Below are 24,096 nucleotides of genomic sequence, written 5' to 3'. Positions count from 1 at the left end.
AGCTTTTCTTTCTTTTTTTTAATTTACTATCGGTGTTTTGTGCATTTATAGTATATGTTCTGAAACTAAACAATGATTGCTGGTTTAACAACAGAATAAAAACTTTTAGCTTAAAATCTCTTTATTATTTATAATTCACATAAGCTACTTTACAAAAACCTAAACTATAATGAGCAATTGTTCTGAATCAGGACTATTCTAAGAAAGTCAAATACAACTAAGTGCAAACGTTTCTTAGCAAAAAATATATTGCCTCTATTTCGCAATTTATCTTAGGACTCACGTCTTTATATTTATTCCATTGTTTATTTAAATTCAGCTTAAATTGCAGCAATTAAGTCAGCAGTTATGTTTATTAACATGCTCAAATGTTTATATACCCTTGTTGACATGCTATAGTTAAAAGCTTTTTTTGAAAGTCTGTCAATGTTTATAATGGTCGAAACATGTCTACTCTGTAAAGTCTTACTTACGGCATGACAAGTTTACATTCCATTCATAAGCTGTTTGTAAATGATATTTATCACCTAAAACAATAAAAATTGCTTTACAGAAATACATTATTTTCCATGTTGTGCATTTCTACCACAAAGTACATTATATAGCCATTGTTTCCATAAATAGGACAGAGGTGACTACAGAGAAAATGTGGACACAATAACAGGTCAACATGTTGAGGAAGGCAAGTTTGTTACTAAATGAAATTTTAATTTGTAACTAAATTTCAAAGGTCCAGCTGGCTTTCTGGCCGTCGCATAATCCAATCTCATCTCTGAGAGAGATCCGCAGTGACGGTGGCCTACCATCATCACAGTGATTCTGATTCTGATAAGACTGAGCAACTGGACTGATCTACAGAGATTTTAACATACCATAAAATATTAGAACAGTATCAACAATGTGCTGATTAAATAATATGCCATGACTCACTTTCCAAAACTGCTCTAGCCGAATGAACATTTGTTGTGATTGACTTTTAATCAGAGCAGCAAATTTATGAAGAATAAAAAACTATTATAAATATTGTTCAAACATCTCTCCAGATATCTGGTCCTTCTGGACCACACACTGACAGAAAACTGTTCACGTTTATTTGCTACATGCAAATATGAGCTATTTGTCAAAAAAAATTAGAGATATTTTACTATTGTAATGCCAAGAAGCATCATCTCAACACGGTCACTTGAGAAGCCCACCATGTCAGTGCTCCAAATCTAGTGCCAATCTTCTAGCCACATGGCGACATCTCTTCCAGTTTCCCTCACTGGCATTTTCAGGATTTTCATTTAACACTTGTCTTGGTTGTACCTCTGCATGCTCAAAAGCCAAAAATGTATAAGCAGCCAGTGCAATCTCTGAGGTCTTGGGTCAAAGATTCATGAGGGGTCAATTAATCAGAAGGAGAAATTAATGAAGCAGCACTGAGAATGTGAAATAGAGTAAAAATATGGTGTTTATCACATTGTACATAAAACGTGAAAAAAGCTTACTTCTGACACAAATGTCATCTTTTTAAAGTAATATAGCTTACCTCTTAATCTTTGGCTGAATTAAAGTGCCCTAAGGTTTAACTTGCATGACCAATCAGTTTGTTAACCCCTCTTCACTTTCGTAACTCCTTATATATTAGTAGTTACTGAATAATTTATAGATATAGAATAACATACTTCATAATGTTGAATTCCCAAATCTAGCCAGGTGATCTAGCAAATCTAGCAAGGTGTGAATCATATTCACAGGCTAATATTTATTCACTAGGTCTAATATTCTATGATTTCTATAATAACAACACACCTTATATGACAGACCTCCGTGGGCAGCACGGGAGAGTGCCAGGGCCCTTGGTTCGATCCTGAGCTTGGGTTGTTGTCTGTGCACAGTTTCCGTGCATGTTTTCTGTGGCTTTCCTGCAGGTTTCCTCCCACCTCAGAAAAACATTGGTGGATAGGCTAAGATTAACTACCCCATGTGTGTGTGAATGTTTGTGAGCATGGTGTCTTGTGATGGACCACAAGTTTTCTGTGTGAAGACATTTATTTAGCATTACTGGATGGAGTCTCCAGCACAGTAACCTTCAAAGCTGAAAACTGACAATGACAATCTGTCTCATTAACTTCAAGAAAGAGAAAAAAGACAAGTTAGAGAGGAACAGACTGTTTATTGTGGAATAATTTGTTTGGATTTTCCATAAAAGAAAAAAAATGTCATTCTTTATTATATTGCATCAGATTATTTTGCATCTCAGGTTATTTTCCTATAACAGCACATTGTGATGTTTTCTTTCTCACTTAACATGAATAACTGAATGATTTTCCAGGACTTTAAAGGGCTACATTTTATCCTAAATGCAAGTAACTAGCAATGTAGTATCAATCAGTGTAATGACTATTTCATAAAGACTGTTAGCTCTGAAGATGGATTATTTCTTATTTGAGCCCTCTCCCAATTTGTATGAAACTTGATTGCTTGCTTTGATCTGGAAACACAGCTAATAGGAGTAATTGACATTCAGTAATTGTTGTCTTTCGGATGTAAGGCCGTACCAATTGTTCCGCTGTCAGGAGAGACACACGCAACACTGATGTTCCCGGCTTATTTAGCAACAGGCTAACCTCCTCAGGGACAAATAACATGCATGTAATTTCCCTTTCCAGTTCCGCCAGCAGCTTCAAGTCAGCTTGGTTGCTGACTGAGCGCACACCATTGCAGACGAACAGAATCTAAACGTCACAGATAATGGGTAATACATTATTCCTGACCTAGCAAGCTTGCGCAGAGATCTGGATTAATCCTCACGCAAATCTGGGTTTAATCTAGCTCAGATTTACTCGGCATGATTCCAACTTCCTGCTATACTTTGCTCTGTTTATCCCATCTCCGTCCTAAGAAAATGGAGGCCTGGCAGGCTTCAAGTCTCAATCATTTTAGCCTTGTTGTTTGCAGAGTGAGTCAGCGAGGCCCGGCAAAGCCACAGAGTTGCACAGCGGTCTGTTTCAGACTGACAGCTCACAAACACAGCCCATTTTTCTTGGTTTTTGCTTTGAGCTTCGCAGGCACCCTCATTTGGCTTCATGGAACACCTAAACAGAGACGTTTCACAAGGTTGAAGAAAACTAAAAGAGAGAAAGAATTAATACTTGTTTCTACTTCTACTAATACTTGCTGCTACTTGTTTCAGCCATGGTAATTAGCTGATGTGAATTAATAACCAGATGATTATGACTTTTTATTTGAAGAATAAAATAAGAGGCAGTTCAGATGATAAGCTCAGGTTCGGCTTCTCGTGTGCCTAAGGTAATATGGTAATGAAGTTGGCAAGGACAGATTTTAGCATTAACGCCATGCTTACTTCCCGCTAATCCCTAATAAAGATCTCTGAGTGCGGCTTTAACTGCTTAATAATTTTCACAGCAAATAAGAAACTGTCCAAATACACAGGGCAGAAATGGCCACCGAGGATTTTGGCTGCTTTCTGTCCAAGGCCAATATGCAGAACAGTGCTACGATTCAAGACTCACATGGCATTGAGAATAGAGAAGTGCCTGTTGCAAAATCCCTTGTGTTTTAATGACCTTTCTCTTTGGTTCAAGCAAAACTAGCTAATTTATTCTGTACCAATACCATTTATGTATGCAGTGTATCATATTTAATTTGACACAGTGTTTAATGGTTCTTCATCTATTATTGGTTATTATTCCATCAATTTGTCATCTGTATCCAGTGATGCTTTGCTTCCTAAATAACAATCAGCTATTAGAAGGTGCTGAGTATCTGTGAAATATGATTACTTTAAAGGAATAAATTTGAAATAAATCTGAAGACTTTAAATCAACATTCAACTAAATACTTGACATGTTGAGGTAAAAATAGCTTGTCTGAAGCATAAAAAATGAAAGGAAGCTGATAACATTCACCTGTTCTGTTGTTCTGCAGGCTTTAGAACATGACGGGAAATGCTGATATGATTAGCAGAAAGATCCAGAGCACCAAATAACAGAATCTACAAAAGCCTGCTTGATCTCAGCATGCCCCAGCATCAGATACACTCTTATCAGAATGTGAAAGGAAATCTCTCCAAAAAATGGCTAAACTTTTCCCTTTTTACCAGTACACTGCCGTCCTGTTCTCCCGGCAAAATAGGAATCAACTAATTGGTCATTTTCAGTCTGTGTAAACAAACATATTTCACCCCAAGTCACCTAAATTAGTCAGGACAATGTTGGCTTTCAGTGTGAGAACATTTGACCTTGGAGCATCTCAGAGAGCAGAAATGGGTTTGATATGTTTTTTTCTGGGAACTTTGCTCTGAATGTATTTCTAGTAGGATAGACAAAAGAAATGGTAAAACTACAAATTCTTAAAGCCCTGAGTATCTACTTGTATATGAGTTCTTAACCACCAGTGCAGAGTGTGACTCGACGTGAGAAAGAAATTCAATGCTGATCATGGACACAATAAAACAGGAGGAAATTAATTTTTTTATATTGGTCTCTGGTAAAAAAAAAAGAGTTAATAGGTAACATAAACTTGGATCAGTTACTCTTAACAGCTTGTACGGTGTAGTGTACATGGTTGTTTATAAGAGACTGAAAAAAAAGAATCTTATTCCCATGTTTTTATTCAGAGGATCATCAGAACTTTTCATGGGAACTCATTTTGTGAGACAGATTGTAAGGACCTCAGGCAATTTAGTTATCTGGAGGATTTTTAGAACAAACAGCCACCCAATAAGGCTAAACCAGGGAACAATAAATAGACAAATTGTCCTCTTTTGCATCAGCGGATGTAAATAAAAACAGACAGACAGATAGAGGATGAGAGGATGTTCTTTATATGTAAGGAAGCATCTTTTCCCTTGTTAATTTATTTAGGGATCATTTCCTTAGAGTACATAGTCTGTACTGTACTAGAAGATGAATGAAGATTCCATCCAATCCATTTTTATACCATGTTGTCATTGTACTAAAATGTATTTTTTCTTTTCAATTTCTAGCTGTACGCTTTAGACGAGCCTGAGCTCACTGTAGCCTCAGATTCTTATTTGGCTGACAGGAGTGAAACCTGATGTGGTCTTCTGCTGTTGTAGCCCATCCACCTCAAGGTTTGATGTGTTATGTTATGGTTATGAGATACTTTTATGCTTACCATAGTTGTAAAGAGTTACCATAGTCAGCTCAAACCAGTCCTCAGTCCTCTATCATCACCAGTGTGGTTCAGCCCACAGAAAAGTCTCTGACTGAATGCTTATTTTCCCTTTGTTTCTGCATCATTCTGTATAAACTCTAGCGTGTGTGAAAATCTCATGAGATCAGCAGTTTCTGAAACACTCAAACCAGCCTATCAGCCATGGGCACTGACAACCATGCCAAACTGAGATTCTGTTTGTTATAATGTGCATCATTTTATGTGCTGCGCTGCTGCCACATGACTGGCTGATTAGATGATTAGCAAGTGTTCAGTGTGGATATTTGTTGCACATATGTTATATTTAATCCTGAGGATATTCCAAATTCCAGTTTTTACCTGCTGTGATGCATGTAGGTTAATAACATCCATCTTAGTCACTAAACTGTAACAAGAACTAGGTTCCAAGTGGCATATCATGCAGCTCCAAATAGCTACCAAAGCAAACTGATGAATTCTTGGCAGCATACATGAACATGATTATTCTTTGAGAGCATGTTCTTTCCATGTCCCCTTAGGTCTTAATACCCAGGTCTGAGCACAGCTCGAGTTGAAGTGGAGGCCATTTTTCTCCAAGCAGCCCTCAGCAGACACCATCGGCTCAGCGGTATTCATCAGAATCATTTGTCATCCCTCGCTCATTCCACCTGCCACTTCCCAACGGGGGGAAGCCAGACAGCCGCCATAGTCACGCCACAGCAGGCCCCAGGAGCTGCTCATGGTGGCCAACAGACACACAGCTAGTCAAATAAGACCAATAATACATAATAATACCAGTCCAGCAAACGTGATTATACAGAAACTAAATGAGTCTGGTTTGAACGGTGCCACCTGTCCTAAAGACTAATTTAATCACATGCATCTGTTGCCAGTCATCTCTGAGAATGCCGCTTAGAGGATTGATTTCGGGGAATAAATGACTGCAGTCTAGGCTGTTGCTGGATGGTGCCTACTGCAGAGAAATGGTATTTGTTTTTGTCTGCTAATCTCCCTTTGATCAACGTTAATGTTAACGCAATGAGCTCAATGAAGAAATGGCAGTCAAACCCAATAAACACATAGGACATCTATAGCAATTATTTTTAGTGGAGGGGAAAAAAAAACCCATCAAAGGCGTATTTGAGCATTTTATTTGCCTGATTAATTACTACACAATTAGGCCATGGTTAAACAGCAATTCCAAAACATTATTTAGGTTTTATAAGGCATGCTCAATAAATTCTCTTCAGGCTAGAGACCATAACATAATCATGTGCATCTGTAGATCGAACTGTTTAATGTCTTCAACTATTTTTACAGGCTGTGAGGGAGTGGTGTTTTCTATGAGTCTAAAGGTGCAGATGCATTGTGCACTTTTCTTCTTCATACACATTTTTTTGGCAGGATTCCACAAAATAAGTGAGATGTATGTCAGTACAAAAATGGGTGGAGAAACAGGATGTCTCACTGATTAAATTTTCCTGTCAATGTAACCAAACACAGGAAGTAAAGGTGTGGAATTTTTTCTTCCCCCCAAACCAGGGATAAATTAGCACACTGTGTGTTATTAAGGGCATTATGGGAAGTGTTGCCAGATGCTTGGAAATTGTAGTCATCAACTGCTGACATTTATTTAGTTTGTTTCTTTGTCTGTCTGTCTATAACAAACTATATTTTATAGACCATCCCAGGACCTTGGTGGAAGAACTATTTAAGTTACTTGAGTATTAAAACTAATTGTTTCAGGGATCTCTTCCTCAAAGTACATATTCAGCAGGTCTCTACTGTACTTCTACTGGTGTTTATTTTTCAGTGCACCAGGATAAGTATGAAGATGAAGATAAATTAATCCGAACAGTTTTGGGTTACTACTGTCACAAAGCCTTGGTAACCAGCACATATTCTGAACATATAACACATGAATTCAGAACACTTCACAGGATTTTTGTGGCAGTTTTGCAGATGAAGAGAGTTGACCATTTACATGTCAATCGAATACAGTTACATATTTCTATATACAGCAGTCTTTTCATTAGACTAAAATGTAACGGCAGCTGTATTAATATCCTCGATACTACTCACATGTTCTGACATGGCACCCTCATTTAGTATTCCTTTATTAACACATTTGTGCCTTTCTTCTTTAGTCCCGAGCCTTTATGCTCTATGACTATTTCTATCATTTCAGAGCAACTTTTTAACTGCAGAGGTGCATTCTGGGACTGCAAGAAGATGTGTGCACATCTGGCATTGTGTGTCTGTGTGTGTGTGTCTTGCTAACACACCATTTCTCACAGTTCCTTTTCTCAAATAACTGCCTATTTTTCCTGTTCTTATTTTATAGCTCTGTTTACAGTCAGGCCAGTATGTACGTGTGTATGTGTTTGTGTGTATGTGTTTGTGTGTATGTGTTTGTGTGTGTACAAAGAATTGCACAAATACTCAGTGTGTGGCCCTTGCTTGTGGTTATGTGTATTATTTGGCTCTCTATTAGAAGTTCTTTAACTTGGCAGTGTGTGTGTGTGTGTGTGTGTGTGGGAGTGAGGGGGGGTTGGGGGGGGGGGGGGGTAGGGTTGGGGTGAGTGGAGTTCTTTCTTCCTCTGTTCATCCTACAAACATCTCACACTTGTGTGGGGTAAGTTAGTAAAATTTGTCGGCTCCTTTAACAGCCCTGTGCTTGGGTTGGATTGGATTCTGCCTCACGCTTGGATAAAAGCGAGTGTCATATGAATAAATGTTCTTTTTTTGTCTATCTTCATGGCTTGATAAAATATCCTTCAGTCTAATATCCTGGCTTGTTGTGGCAAAGAAATCATGGTCTCCAATGAAAACAGGCAGATCAAAGCAAACAATAAATAGTGTGTTGTCATCGTTCACATGTAAACGCTGTCCAGCTGAATTTATAATCTGGAGGCAACACACTCCTACCTTTCAAAGCCCAGCTGTCTTATTGATTTCTCCCATGAAGAACCTGCAGGGGGAAAAAAAAAGCAGAAACAAGATTTAGAGACACAAATAACTTTATAAATATGAATAGATTCAGAAGCGGTATATAAGAGAGATATAAAAGTATACAACAGGGTAGAGTATAGAAATATCTAGGAATGTACTGTATACAAGGTTACTGCTAGTGGGGTGGGGGGGGGGGTTAGTTTTAGGGGGCAAAAAATTATTTTCGGTTTTTGTATTTTTGAGCTGGGAATGGCTCCTTATTCTCCTGTATATATAAGTTGGTCACACACACAATCATACACAGTGTGACATGTACTAAAATGCTTGTTACATGTTATATAAATTGTCAAAATAGAAATAGAGTCAAAATGGAATTTTAAATGTAGGAAAAAGAGGAAAAAGTAATAGACAAAATATGAAAAAAAAAATGCAGCATATGCATACAATGCAATGACTACATAAGTATATATATATATATATATATATATATATATATATATATATATATATATATATATATATATATATATATATATATATATTAATGAATGATATATACTTATGACTACATAAGTATATATATATATATATATATATATATATATATATATATATATATATATATATATATTAATGAATGATATTTTAATGAATTTTTAAATTCCAAGACCCTACTGCATGTTAAAGAAGAACATAAAATATTTTTTTTTATAATATACCAGTGAAATAGGCATATATATATATATATGCCTATTTCACTGGTATATTATAAAAAAAAATATTTTATGTTCTTCTTTAACATGCAGTAGGGTCTTGGAATTTAAAAATTCATTAAAATAAAATAAAATAAAATAAAATAAAATAAAATAAAATAAAATAAAATGGAATTAGCTGTACTAATTCTTATTTATCTGTAAAAGGTGCTATACAAAATAAATTGAATTGAATTGAATTGAATTGTATATGATTAAAAATTTTAAGGTTTTTCTTTCATTTTTCTCTTCGGTCTCTATCAATGCATAAATAAAGTGCAATTCTTTAAAAAAAAAAAAAAATACACCAAGCATTGCAGCATTGATGTCATTTGATAGAAAACGGCAGCGTAAACCAGAGAGCACTCCGTTTTTCATTCAGTCCAGGAGGTGCTGTACAGAAGGGCGTATAAGATATACACACTATATGTAGTAATTCACACCTCATTTACAACATTTCACTGATAGAAAGCATGTGTTTCAAACTGCAACACATACTCTGGGAGCTGAGCAGCTTCACGAGTCAGAGGCAAACTGTCATCTCACAGGAGGCCATTGCATAAGAAATTAGTACGTCTGGAGTGAGCCCAAATTTCAGTCCCCTTTCCCCATGGCTTCTGCTTCATGCTCAATCTCAAACATGATCAAGAAAACAAAAGCACTAAAGAAAGCTGTCCACACTTGACATACTGTACTTTCCGGTCATTATGGACAGTCTGTTGATTATACTGAAACTGTGAAAGTGTGAGTATCAAGAAATATGTTTACACGCACAATTCCAGGCCTTCTGAACACTGTGTGTGTGTGTGTGAGAGAATGGCTGATTTGAACTTTATGCCTTCCAAGAGCAATGAGCAGACAATTTCATGTGGTCCCTGGATATTTAAAAGAAAACTCAGTATTTTTATTCAGCATTTATCAACCTAATCTCTATCTACCACATCTGTAACACATACGTGATGACCACAGGCAAGAATTTCTCCAAGGTTTTCCTGCACCGAGAAAAGAACAAAATGGCTCTTTAGTTAAAACTTATAATGCAGGACTAATGGCTGTTGTTGTATTATAATCACGTTTTTAAACCACTTATTAAAAAATAAATAAATCTTCCCCTAAGTTGAGTTTTCTCAGTATGGTGAAACATGTTGAAATTCTTGTCTGCGGTATTCTCACATACACCACAAAAGCAGAGATTAGGTTAAAAATGTGTGAGTGTATTCATTTTCAGTAACCGCTTTATCCTGGCCAGGGTCGCCGTGGAGCCTAAGCCAATCCTGGAAACACAGCACATGTGTCAGGAACACACCCTGGATGCCAGACCAACCATCACAGGGTATAGACCAAAGAGAACTAAAGTGTAAGAAAACCAGAGAACCAAGTGAAAACTAATGAGGACACATTCAAAACTCTGCGAAGACAGTAACCTGAGCTATGAGATGGAACCAGGGACACTTGGAGCTGTGAGGTGGCAACACTAATGCTGTAACACCATCCATGTGCCATCCATGACAGCTCCAATGAGCTATTATCCTGTCAATGGTAGTGTCCTGTAGTGCAGTTCTTACAAATGCTCCATGTCTAATAGTAAAAAAAAAGGCTGAAAGATTTTTTAATGTCTTTGTGTGTCACTGGACTGAAGTGTCACAGATATCTATGAAGGACTTCATTTCTGAAGATGGCATTTAGAGTTGGTGAATTTGAAAAGCTATGCCAATATTTACATAAAGAAAGTTCTCCATATTTAGAGGGCTAGAAAGAAAATATAATATAATATAATAATGCGGAGAGCAACCTGGACACCGGGCCAACATATCAGAGGCCATAATCATACATACACACACACACACACACACATGAGGAAGACATGGAGGAAGCAGGATTTGAACCCCTTAAACCAGAGGTGTAAGGCAAACCTATAGGCCTAAATAAATCATTCAAGGTGCTCAAAGAAAACACGCTCATGGTTCAACGATAACCTGATCAAGCACATATGAGCTACAGTTACAGCACATACTTTAGTTGAAATTAAAATTGTATTATATAAGGTATGGTTCTGATTAAGATTTAAACAAAATCTTTTCATACAATTAATGAAATAAATATTGTGCTAATAAATCATCAATATAATACCATGTGCAATATCACATCATGTTCAATATGTTCTAGTTCCCTAGCACCTTTTCTGTACTTTTGAATACATGTTGTATATATAGAATATTTCATTTATATTTTTCATTTATATTCATTTATATTTTTGAACACATTTTGTACTTTTGAATACATGTGCATATATAGATTTTTTCCATTTCTTTTTTCATTTATATTCCATTAATATTTATTTCTCTTGTAATCTGAAGCAGTCTCTGGCAAAAGAATGTCCTTCGGGTTTAATAAAGTTACCGCATCTTATCTTATCTTATTCTATCTTATCTTACCTTATCTTATCAGTGGAGTTACATCCACATGTATGTTTAAATATGGGGATTTAATCCTCACCCTGTTCACTAGTGTTTAGTAGCATTAAATATCTTGCATTATAATGTTCAAGATATTTCACCAGTACATGCCCATCCACATTCATGGATATTTCATCAGTTCATCAGAAAAGTGCCAAAGAAGACAAACGTGCCAACAAAAGATGAAAGGCTTTGCACAATAGACAGTATTCTTTAGGCACATTGCATTACACTGACAGGTGTTAAAAGCTTTGTATATACATTTTCATCATGTTTGTGAGAAAATAAAATAGAATCTCCACCTGCACTACATGTGTTTGCCAAAAGCAACACATGATGCACTGGTCTTACCCTGGATTGATGACAGAATGATGACATTATCCACTAAAACAGACACATGTGACATATTTGCTTACATTGAGCACCTGAGCATGAGGGTCTTAATGATTTTAAAGCGTCTACTGTATATTGATCTTAACAACAATAATAATATATGAAGCGCATATATGTCTTCTTAGGTTCATTGAAGATTTACTTTTTTGCAAGGTTTGACACACCCAATATGTACACATGCACAGCACATGATGTTCTCTCTCTCTCTCCCCCTCTCACTCTTTTTCTGTCTTTCCTTTTTTCGTTATATTTTTGTTTTCATAGAGTTACATAGTGCAGTGCCTCAGAGCAGCATTAAAACTGGGAGCAGAACAGAAACCAGATCCATGGGGTACCTTGATTTTGGACTTGTTTCCTCTTCATTAATGCAAAACCTTAAGTCAAGATTTACTTAGTGACAGGCTAAAATACCAGCACAACATCCAGTCAATGTTTTTCTGTCGGTGCTATGTGCACTTTCTGGTCAGTTAGCGTGAAACTTCAAAGTTTTGGTTTCTCCCGAAACTCAACTCCAATCTGGATCTGTGTGCTTAAGGCTCCTGACTCCCCTATTCCCCCTATAAGCATCTTTCCTCTCCTTTCACCTAGATTTTCACTACTGTGTATAGTGTGCTTGTGTTCTTGCTGCTTCCTTAAAAAATCTGACAGAAGTTTTCATCCAGGCCGATTGCACCCATAACGTTAGTCTGAGCTCATGATATATATTGACAAAGCACTATTACATATACAAATAAAAAACTAATCATTCAAAAAAAAAACTTGTTACCAGCTACAGATATGAAAAGAAGAGAAAGACTTCTTGAGCAAGAAGGAATTATCCACAAGTGTATATTAATGGATATATTGAACTAGAATTCACACCAAATGTTGTATGTGAGAAATGTAATGGAATTATGCAACATTGCACACTACTTGTGATTCAGTTGCATGACACTGTTGATTCAGTGGTTAAGGCTTTGTGTTCCTGCTCAGAAGGCCTTGGTTCAAGCCCTAGCACTGCCAAGCTCTCACTGTTGGGATCTTGAGTAAGGCCCTTAACATTTACAGTATTTGGCAGACGCCCTTATCCGGAGCAATTTGCATTTTAGTCAACTGAGCAATTGAGTGTTAAGGCCACAACAGTGGCAGCTTGGTAGGCCTGGGTTCGAACTCACATCCTTCCAATCAGTAGTCCAACATCTTAACCACTAAGCTACCACATCTCCTTAACCCTCTCTGCTCTAGAGGTGCTGTTTTATGGCTGACCTTGTGCTCTGACCCCAACTTCCTAACAAGCTGGGGTATGTACGGAAATTAATTTCATTGTGCTGTAATGTATATGTGACAAATAAAGACACATTTATCACATTTTAGACAACTAAGCAATCAAGGGTTGGGGGCCTTGCCCAAGGGCCCAGCAGTTTCAACTTGATGGACCTGGGATTCAAACTCAAAACCTTCCAATCAGTAGTTCAACACCTTAAACACTAAGCTACCACATCCCAGTGCAAACAAATTTGCTATAACCGAGCACCAACAATATGATTTACTAAATCTGAAGGGCCATTCAGAAAGGGCGATCATGTGAGGATACACATCCATCCGATGACCATGTATTCAATTAGAAGTCCATTTCCACAAGACTGAGAAGAAAGGTGAGCACTATTATGCTTCAGTATCTCAAAATGATTAAAAGGTTTCACAGGAGATATTCAACGCATCTGAAACCCATATAAGCAGTTCAGACACTATGTTCAAATTGTACCTTACACACTTTCTAATGTAATTCACACCATATATGTTATATTGGATATGGAATTGGCTAGTAATTTAGTTTCAGTTTGACCTTTTTGGAAATTCCCGTAAATACGCCTTAAACATTTTATCAGAAACAAACTACACACAAAAACCTAAATTAAAAAATTGTTTTCTATTGTGCATATGACACAATTACCCAACTCTATTACTCTAGCGAACCTAATGCTACCCTCCCTCCTTCCTCTCTTGACTGCTTTAATGAACTCAAATCCTGGTTCTCTTCTAACTTCCTCAAACTAAATAGGGAGAAAACTGAATTTCTTTTAATTGGTACTAAATCAACTTTATCTAAAATAAATAGCTTCTCCCTCTCTATTGACAATTCTATTGTTTCCCCTTCTACTCAGGTTCTACTCCCTTCTACCCGTTCTGCGTATTTCTCTGCATAAATCTCTTCTTAAACTTCAACTGGTTCAAAACTCAGCAGCTCGTATTATCACTAAAACTCCTTCATTTCACCACATCACTCCGGTTCTGCAGCAGCTTCACTGGCTTCCGGTCAAGCTTCGCATAGACTTTAAGATTCTTCTTCTCACTTTTAAAGCTATTCACAATCTTGCCCCTTCTTACTTGTCTGATCTTCTCCATATTCATGTTCCCTCTCGTTCTCTTAGATCTGCCTCTTCTCTTCAACTTTCTGTGCCTTCTGCTCGTCTCGCCACCATGGGGCAGAGGGCTTTCTGTTACTCTGCTCCCCGGCTCTGGAACTCTTTACCTCCAGACATCCGTAACCTTGACTCTCTGTCTATCTTTAAATCTAGACTCAAGTCTCACCTGTTTAAGCTTGCTTACTCTTCCTAAATCTTACTTGCCCTCTCACACAGTCACAGTCTTCTGTATTTTTTTGTTATTGTTGCTTGTTTTTTGTCGTATTGTTTCTATGTGCTTTGTTTTGTAACTCATTGTTCGGTGTCCTTGGGTGTTGAGAAAGGCGCCTATAAATAAAATGTATTATTATTATTATTATTACTACTTTAAAATTCCTTGCAAGGAGTAAAATCTGCATCTATAAGGAAAGAACTTTTACTGAGTTTGTAGTATTACGTCATTCAGCATCTCTTCTTATCCAACATTTATACTTCAATATAATTCTTACATTTTTCTCAAACATCTTGGATTAGGGTTAATCTAAAGCATATGATTATACCAAACCCATGATTGAGGGTTGTGGCAAACAGTGATTCTTTTTTTTTTCCCCCTTTCTGTTCTGTTCTTTCAAAACCTTTGGCCAACTATCCATGCATGCGTGTCTGATCCTGCACAGATATAACTAATTAATAAATAATCTCTGTAAGCTTTTCGGGTTCTTTCATTCTTTTTTTTCTTTGTTGCGTAAAAAAGTGCTGTTTTGTCAGGTGTGTGTGTGTGTGTGTGTGTGGAGGAGAGCAGCTGCAGCATCAGCCTTGGTGCTGAATTTAAAGACAATAATGTTCAGGAAAGTGTAGAACACAGGATGGGGTAAGAGTCTAAATAAAACCTGTTCAATTCAGAATGTACTGATTTAATAACAATGCTCTGTGCAATAATAACAAACGTTGATGCCAAAGATCCTCTTGGGCAAATGTCTATTCTTTTTGGGTTTGTTTGGTGCATGAGACTGAGTTAAAAGAGATAAAAATACTGCACTGTCACTTATAGCTACAATGTGAAAGAAATAAACTGGGCAGTCCAAGCCGTTCCCTGAAATTGTACGCTTTTGTTGCTCAAATACCAAGCAGTTCAGAAATTATTTTTATAAAGGCACCTGCGGCGTAGTTGCACTAAAACCAATCCCTTGCAGAAAGCGAGTGGTTTCTTATTGTTGAAACGCAGCCACTGCCAAGGCGCAGTGCATGCCAAAGCTCGGCAAAAAAAAAAAAGAAAAAAAGAAAAGAAAAGTGTTACTGAAACCAGACTTTTCATAGGACTAGAGAGAGAAAAATATGAGACTAAACAAGCAGAGCCGTGAAAACTAAATGCTTAAATATCACATTTTATCCCTATTTTGAGGAAAGATAAAACCACTAATTTCGAAAGATTTAAAGTTTAAAAAGGCTTTTCTGTCGATATGCCATATGTAATTCACACAAACACACACACACACACACACACATATATATATATATATATATATATATATATATATATATATATATATATATATATATATACATATATATATGTGACTGTCACTTCATACTATGAATCAACAAAATGCTGTAACAAGAATAAAACTCAACCTTAAGAAAGAAAAACAAGACTTCTATCACTGTATGTTTTGGAGAGCATCAAGACTGTAAGCATCTGCACAAACTACTGGAGTCTCTATGAAGTGGAGTGAATGAAACTCTATCCAAGACCACTCCACCCTTACGACATGCACAAATACTGTACTACATCATTACCCCAGCCTTGTGTGGGTAATGATTTAAATCTGGCCTTTGTTAGAAGTCTCCATTAAAAAAACAAAAAGAGGTTAGAGGGTAGTCGTATTTTTAGAGCATGTAGGATGGGCGTGCTGGGGACAACGATTCTTATCGTGCATTTTTTCGTATACTGTTGATGACACACTAGAACACGTTGGGATATTGTTGTTATTATTTCTGGCTGCTTGTCAGCTTGGGGACAGTTGAAAAGTCAGGATTCTGGCATCAGGACAAAGCTACTGTAGCTTACACGTGCACCCGAGAGGCGAACAATGGCTTATTAATTCACACCAAGAGGTCACGACAGGAGGTCACAGTGAGGTGGGAGTCTCATTAGTGGGCTTAAAAAAATGCTTTTACATTCCACAATAAGCGCTTCAGATTGGCTGGAGATGTTGTGTAAAACTGTGCTTGCCTGCCACAAGAATTTTTACCATCTGAGAACTTAAAACCATAGGACCTGTTTTACGTTGTTATGCATTGCTCTTATAGATGGAGTCTAACCAATAAGCAAACAGTATAATTACACGCAGAGCATTTATGTTTAAATATATAGATATACAAAATTCACCGTTAAAGCTCAAGTTAAAGACCTCCTAATGCATACCAGTACATAGACCTTAAAGCAAACTAAAATAGCCATGATGAACACCTAATAATCGTACGCTTTGTTTGACTCTGTAGTTAACCCTCAGAGATCTATGCCTCTTTTCATATCTACAGAATCTTGAGGACTTCAGAGAAGTAGTATTCTGATTGGTGTAGAGACACAAAAACAAAAAGTTGTGGGCCTGCTGCTAACTTTCTTTCTTCTTGGAAATTGATCAGTGAATAAACAAAAATAATAAATCTCAGTGAAGTGCTTGTTTCTAAACAGGACAAAATTAACAAATACACAAATCACATTTCCACCGCTAAATTGGGAAGCCAAGAGGGGATTTTCAATCAAGATTTCCTTCACACTGATTTCTCCACGCCATTCATCCATCCATCCATCCATCCATTTTCTGCAGCACTTATCCTACAAAGGGTCATAAGCAACCTCAGGCCTATCCCTTGAATGGATATCCCTGAAGCACAAGGCAGGGAAATGCTGGTCAGTGTGCCAATCCACTGCATGGCACAATTGCACACATACTTACACCAGTTCACACACTACAGACAATTTAATTATGCCAATCAGTCTCCAATACATGTGTCTGGACTGGGGGAGGAAACCAGAGTACATGGAGGAAACCTTGGAAGCACAGCAAGAACATGCAAACTCCAGGCAAAAAGGACGGAGATGGGAATCAGGAGAAGTACGTAGAGAAATGTGCTAACACATATCTATTTCAAAATTATATGAGCAATACGTATGTAAGACATGATCTGACTTTTGAGGCTTAATATTGTGACCTTTCATTATTTTCAACATCTATTGAAGTGCACCTGGCTTCTTATAGCTGTATCATGTAATGAAGACAAATGTTTCTTCTGTTCTTTATGCAAATGATTTACTATATACATACTCTAGTGTGCTCTTGTGAATATATGTCATGTTTTAACCACTGTGCTGCCAATATTCGTTTTGTAGATTAGGTAGCTGGTAAGAATGAAGCACTTCCAAGAACAATGAGGATTGTTCCAGTGAGAAGTCTTTCTTCATTTATTTTTACTGTAAGCACACACAAATACAAGCAAGTGCTCTTCCAACTATAGCTGGCACAATCTTTATACAATCTCTCACTTTGCCAAGGCAATCACAGCTCCACAGTTCCCAGTCCAATCCTGAGCTCAGGTAACTCTTTGCGTCTGCATTGGTTTCTGTTCGAAAATTATAAATTGCCCCTGGGTGGGAATAAGTGTGCAAGTCCGTCTGCAGTTAGTAATGCACTGTGCTGCAATAGAATGGCGTCCCAACCAAGCTGGCCTCATGCCCAGTGTTTCTGGGATTGGCTCTGGATCAACAGACACCCTGACCAGCATAAAACAGTTACTCCAAATGAATAAATGAATGAATATACTGTATATAGTGCTTTTAATAATAGATATTGTCTCAGAATAAATGTTGGCTTTAGATCCCAGGGCTGTCATTGGCAAAAAAGAAACAACCTCTAGAAGAAGAACCCTGAGAGGAAAAAGACTTCTTCTCAGTGACAACAGACAGTGGAACACATTGAACTTATATATTTCTAGAAAAGACATAATCTTTTTCACAAAGAACAGTTTGCTTTCCAACCAAATAGGAGCCAAATCGTTTAGTCGTTTGAAGACCAAGAACAAATGAATAAAAGTGGAATTAGGTTCCAGCATGATTGAACCAAAAACTGGCACCAGCACTTTGCGGATAAAAGCTTAATACTTAGCGACTGTCTACATAACATTTCTCGAAACCTCTCCGCAGAAAAAATGATTAAATAGCCTTTCTCATAAATTCTACAAAATGTGTGTTAACCTAAACCCAAACCTAACCTGCTTCCACATTCTAAATATTTATAAGTACAAATTTACAAAGTTAAACATATTAGCAATGAGTTTCCTTATCATATACTATAAATATAAACACATGCACAGAACATATGTTGATGATAAACAATGTTTATTAACTGAAACGACTCAATCTTCACTTTTACAAGTGCAATGTTAAACATTTGTAAAAACTAAAGAGAAGATTTGGGAGTGGGTTGGGTCATTGACCGATTAGGAATGCTTCATGCAGGAACTCACCTCTTGCCACAACACACCCTTTGAGCACAGGGACTCGTTTTTCAAATTCGTTCATCTCTAAACTTCCCCCAGCTCTCCTCTACAGAAAGAGTGCTTGTTTTCTTTCACCTCAGCGCAGCCCGGCTCAAAGGGACGCACTGCTGAAGCACACGGCCTCTTTTTTTTTTTTTGACAACTACCTGAAATTTATTCACTGCCAACAGCGATTGGGTGGGAGATGTCATTTTTGGCACAGTTTTGGCATCTAGCATCGTACAGAGATTTAAAGAGATGTTAAAAGCAGTCAGGAGACGGGAGACGAAGCTGCTGAGAAGCAGAGCAGGATTCACATAAATGTGTTGAGTTATTGCCTATGCAATGCTTTTATTAATTTGTTGGTATGAGACAGAAGATTTCTAACACTAGTCTCATTCAGAGGTAGGAGGGAAGCATGAAAAACAATTTGTGCACATCGTTTATAAAACCGCTTAAAATTCTGCAGGAATTCATTTATAGATGGTTGATGAATGACTTCATTGCACTGTCATGCACAGTACGAGTCCACACTTGAAGGGCTTGAATTCATTTCACATCCAGAAGATCAGAGGTCAACAAGTGGTGGACAAACAGTCAGGATCAGTGGCAGCTTGGTGGACCTGGGATTTAAACTCACAACCTTCCAATCAGTAGATCAACACCTTAACCACTAAGCTCACAACATCCCAATGGAAACAGATTTGCTATAAGTGAGCCCCAACAATATGATTTACTAAATCTGAAAGACCTTTTATAATAATTTAGCTGAAGGTAGCTCACATAGAAGGGGAATAATATTCACAGACTTTGCTATCTTACAATCTGGTATTATTAGTGACTGTGGGTTATTAGTGGGTTTTCCCCTGAAGTCCAAAGACATGCATGGTAGGCTGACTGGCACATCTAAATAAAGTATGTGCATGATTGTGCCTTCTGATGGATGGCAACCCCATCCATGGAATCCCCTGACTTGTCCCTGAGTCCCCTGGGGACCTCTGAGCTCCCATTGACCCTGAACATTACAGAAAATGGATGGATGAATGGACAGACATGTCAGTAGTACTTAAAAGACAACTGCTGTCAATATTCATCTACATGGTTTTCGTTTTGGAACATCCAATCTAGACTTGCAGACTGTACATAAATGGAAACAACTGACTTTGTAAAATATCATAAAATATTTTGCTACAGTGCAGGATTAAAAATGACAGAATTTGTTTCTCTAGATTAACTCCATCCATGTGTATGTCTAATAAGGTTTGTCCAAACACCGGCTATTTCCAGATGTTGTTTGCAGCTCAGCTGGTGCTTCCTCTCAAAGGCTTATGGATGACGACAGACCAGGCATTGAGCTTCTCTACTGCACTGTCCTAGGATGATCACCTGTACGTACATCATATCATTATTTCACACTTCATGAATGGAACCAGCACCAGATTCATTTTGGGAGCCATAGTCGTCTGTCTGGGTACCAGTAAACTATCCCACGTGGAGCCTCTGCTTTACCAAGAAAAAAAGGAAATTTTCAAGGCATGTTGATCAATTACAGTTTTATAAGATCAGCCTATCTCAGAATGTGTTTCTTGTGTATATCTGATTTGAACAAAACATGCGCACAGGCTATATCTTGTTGAACTCGGATCAAAATCTTGCACTCAAAAGTAGAAATCCAGAATGCATATTTATTGGAATTAATATGACGATGTTCTAGTCATATTTGTGACTCCTGTATGGCCTGATATATTCAGCTTTTCGCAGTGTTCAGCTATTTTGGATTTTATTCAATTTTGAGTGTTTTGAAGTTTTTTTTTGTGTGTGTGTTTTTGGCATGTTTCAGAACCACACTAATAAAAGACTAGAGGGAGGAATATGCAAGTTTACAAAAAGCATTCTGAGGTGACAATTATGCAACCACAAAATGTATTTTTAAAAGTTTCCTATATTTGAATCTGTTTATAAATCACATGCACACCTGTAAATATTGAGCAAGTTTTCTCCTCAGTTAATCGGGGCATTTCTGGCTCAAGTGGTTAAGGCTCTGGGTGTTGACTGCCTCCAAGCTGCCTCTGTTGGGCCCATGATCAATGCCCTTAACCCTCTCTACCCCAGGGGTGTTGCATCATGGATGACCCTGTGTTCTGACCCCAACTTCCAAAGGGATATGTGAAAAAAGAATTTCAGTGTGCTGTAATGAATATGTGACAAAAATAAAGACTTCTTCTTCTTTTTCTAAATAAAGGTACACCAGGAAACCCTAGGTGAAATCGGAGAAGAGCTGGGAATAGAATAATGGTATCAGACAGCAATAAATGAGGAATGCTACCCTCCAGGTGTGAAGCACTGCTGGGAAACACAGAGAAGAAGAAGAAGAAGAAGACCAGTTGTGTCAGGGACAGGAAATAAATGTCCTTTCTTTATTTTTTTAATTCGACTGGGGTGTGCAAAGCATTTGAGGAAAAGAAATGCTAGAATACAATGTGTCCAGTGTGTGAGTGTGTGTGTATCTAAGCGTGCATGTGCATGCATACTCTAATCCCATTCCAGGTTTTCACGACGTTCTATTTGTTATTACTACACATAGCTGATAAAGTACATCTGCTGGGTTCACCAGTATTCCATGAACTTATGTACCGGGGTCATCGAGCACTGCCAATCATAACACGATTTATTAAACGTATTATTTGAACTAATTTGAGGTGGACCTTTCAGTCTCACAACCTGTAACTTTATATAAAGTCCACTAAGTGCAGAATGTGAATCATTTAAGAGGCAGTACATTCGTGCTGCATGACGGAGCGGTCATATCTGGTTCATGGTCAAATGTTGCTGTTTATTAAAGTTGGGGTCAGTGGTTTAGGTCAGAATGCTTTTAATAATATTTTAGTTCTTCTCAAGTTTTTGGCAGATTCACTAGAATATCTGCTCAGAGGAGAAGCTTGAATCTTTGTGGCCAGCCTGGATGAGGTTCTGTGAACGAGAAGAAAGAATATAACAGACCAATTTCCAACTAATTTTGAAGAGTGTTTTTGGAGGAAACTCTAAACAGGTGGGATGTAATTTCTTTTTAATTTTTTTATTTTGTCTAGCTTCAGTTAACCTTGATGACTAAAACATTAACCGTTGCTGTACGTTTTTTTTAAAGCAAGTAAACTGCTGGACAATCTCTGGACATTATAACAGTCAGGAATTAGAAAAGATTTATTTTTTATTTTAACTTATTTTCAATGGAGAAACATTACTGTACTAGTGTTTCTCATTAGTTATATATACGATAAACTACTCTTACAGGAAACCTATGGTTTAAACAAAACCTTTAAAATAAATCAGAAATGTTTATTAACTCTTCATAGCATTGTTCTTTACATTGTGATTTGTTGCTTGAAGAATCTTAGAAAAAAATACTTCCTGCCATCGCTCGGTCTTTGAAAACCCAGCTACTGCAGCCAGGTGTGCAGGAAGTGACAAATTCTGGACAGGAATTTACGCCTTTTGGGAAGATGTTTTGTTTTAGGCTATACTTTCTGGAAATCGTGCTGGAACAACAAAAGAGGAATTTTGTTCATGTTTTCAATTACGTTCAATGAAAAATGTTCAGGCTTTGCTTTTGCTCCCTGTAACAGTTCTCATCTTTAACTACAACCGTAAAGAAGTGCACACCAAAACGTGTTATATTAATATTATTCCAAATAATATTGTAAATATTATTATAATAAGGGAAGGTGCAGAGATCTTTAACACTTCCCAATTAATAGAGAGATAATTGTAGACAGAAAAAGCGGGTAGAGAATAAAAAAGCCAAACTAATATTTTAATATATAATAATAATAATAATGCAAAATATAATTACGCTTAATATTAAGCATAAAGAAATAGAGCTTACAGCTATTATCAATAAATAAATGTAGAACAGGACTAGTGAATACAGGATTACTGCCCTGTAGTGTTTTGTACTGTCTTTTGTCTTGCACTGTTGCACTAGGTTGCTCTTTACGTGGCTAGGACAACTTACTTCCTTAGCTGTGTGTTGCTTTATGAAGATCTATGTTGTTTTATGTAGCAGCATGGTCCTGGAGACACGTTGTTTCATTTCACTATATGGTCCACAACTATATGGTTGAAATGACAATAAAGGCTTCTCGACTTGACTTGATATAGACATCAGATGTTCTGCATATTATATATGTTCTAAGATTACAGGCCATATCACTGCACTCCACAGGTCAGGCTCACAGTGTGTCATCTACCACACAAGGCGACACAGCACATATTCCTGGATTGACTACCTATTCCAGCAATGCTGTTCATCTCAATTTAACTGCCAATGGACCTGACCTCTAACCTCAGCAAGACAGCTTTATTTGTCTGCGTGATTTGTGAGCATGTGTGAATGTGTGTCCTCATCACTCTCTGCAATCACCTGCCACTGCACTGACCTACCAGCGAGTTTTCTGCACATCTGTGGATATACCACAATTTCAACAAACAACTTTCTTTCATATGTTATGCTATATTAAGTTAGACAGCAGTCATAATTACAATTTTCTGTGACATAACTGTGTATAGGTGGTCTAAGCTAAGACCGCACGGCTTGATAATATTCATAAACATGTGACACACGTACTGATATTAATGTTGTATGTTTAAATCTCCGGAGCTCTATTACAGCATATAAAGTGTTTCATATACTGGCTGTGGTCTTCAGCACTCCTTTACCACATACTTGGCGTCAGTTAGATCCAAGTCTTAACAGACAGAAAAGTCATTAGAACCAATTCCTCACCATGACCAGTTTAACAGTCTGAATTAAATCATTCAATTTTCTGGTACATTAGAAATAGTGGACATGAACACCTGGGAATACTACCACTATTCATTGAACCACTTTTAAAGATCTAATGACAAATTTTAAACAAGCATGCTAACCCTTTATCTAACCTTTCTAGTCTTCATTATATTTTATACAAATTTTGTCTCGTTTTTATAAACCCAGACAGGATAAATGTGGAATTGTGGGCTACTTATTCAATTAGATTTTATTTGTGTAGCATTTTTAACAATGGGCACTGCCTCAAAGCAGCTTAACATCTGGAGAGTGTGTTTAAATAATGTCCTTTCAACAGCTTTATATAGTCAAGTGGAGTCGGGTTTGAGCAATATATAAGCATGATCATCAGTGTAATTTCTAAATTCATTAAGAGTTAACATAAATTCCTTCCTGCCATAGCCATCAAATGTTCAATGCTGGAGATCCGAGCACAAGACTGACCACAGAGACAGCAGTTCAAACCCACTGCCATGGTCTCCAAGTGGTGCTATCCACATGCTTACAAAATGTTAAACTTTGCAAGACAGTGGTTATTATTTTCATGAATTAGCTGGATGTCAATATGCCTGAATCCTACCAATGCTTTAGTGGATAATTCTAACATGGATACTGTAGATTTGTACCTCAGA

The 24,096-nt window shown here is 37.2% G+C and overlaps 1 protein-coding gene across 4 annotated transcripts in view; it reads right to left on the bottom strand.

Moving 5' to 3' along the window:
• Positions 1-24,096, bottom strand: part of LOC131364618 (piezo-type mechanosensitive ion channel component 2) — a 117,844-nt gene that overhangs the window by 61,048 nt on the left and 32,700 nt on the right. For all 4 annotated transcript variants that reach the window (XM_058407862.1, XM_058407940.1, XM_058408014.1 and 1 more), the window contains exon 4: positions 8,092-8,134. In XM_058407862.1, coding sequence (XP_058263845.1) covers positions 8,092-8,134 — 43 coding nt within the window. The remainder of the gene's footprint in view (positions 1-8,091; positions 8,135-24,096) is intronic.

Source organism: Hemibagrus wyckioides, linkage group LG01 (assembly GCF_019097595.1).
Source record: "Hemibagrus wyckioides isolate EC202008001 linkage group LG01, SWU_Hwy_1.0, whole genome shotgun sequence".
In the NCBI taxonomy this organism is placed as follows: Eukaryota; Metazoa; Chordata; class Actinopteri; order Siluriformes; family Bagridae; genus Hemibagrus; species Hemibagrus wyckioides.
This window is presented reverse-complemented; position numbering and strand designations above follow the sequence as displayed.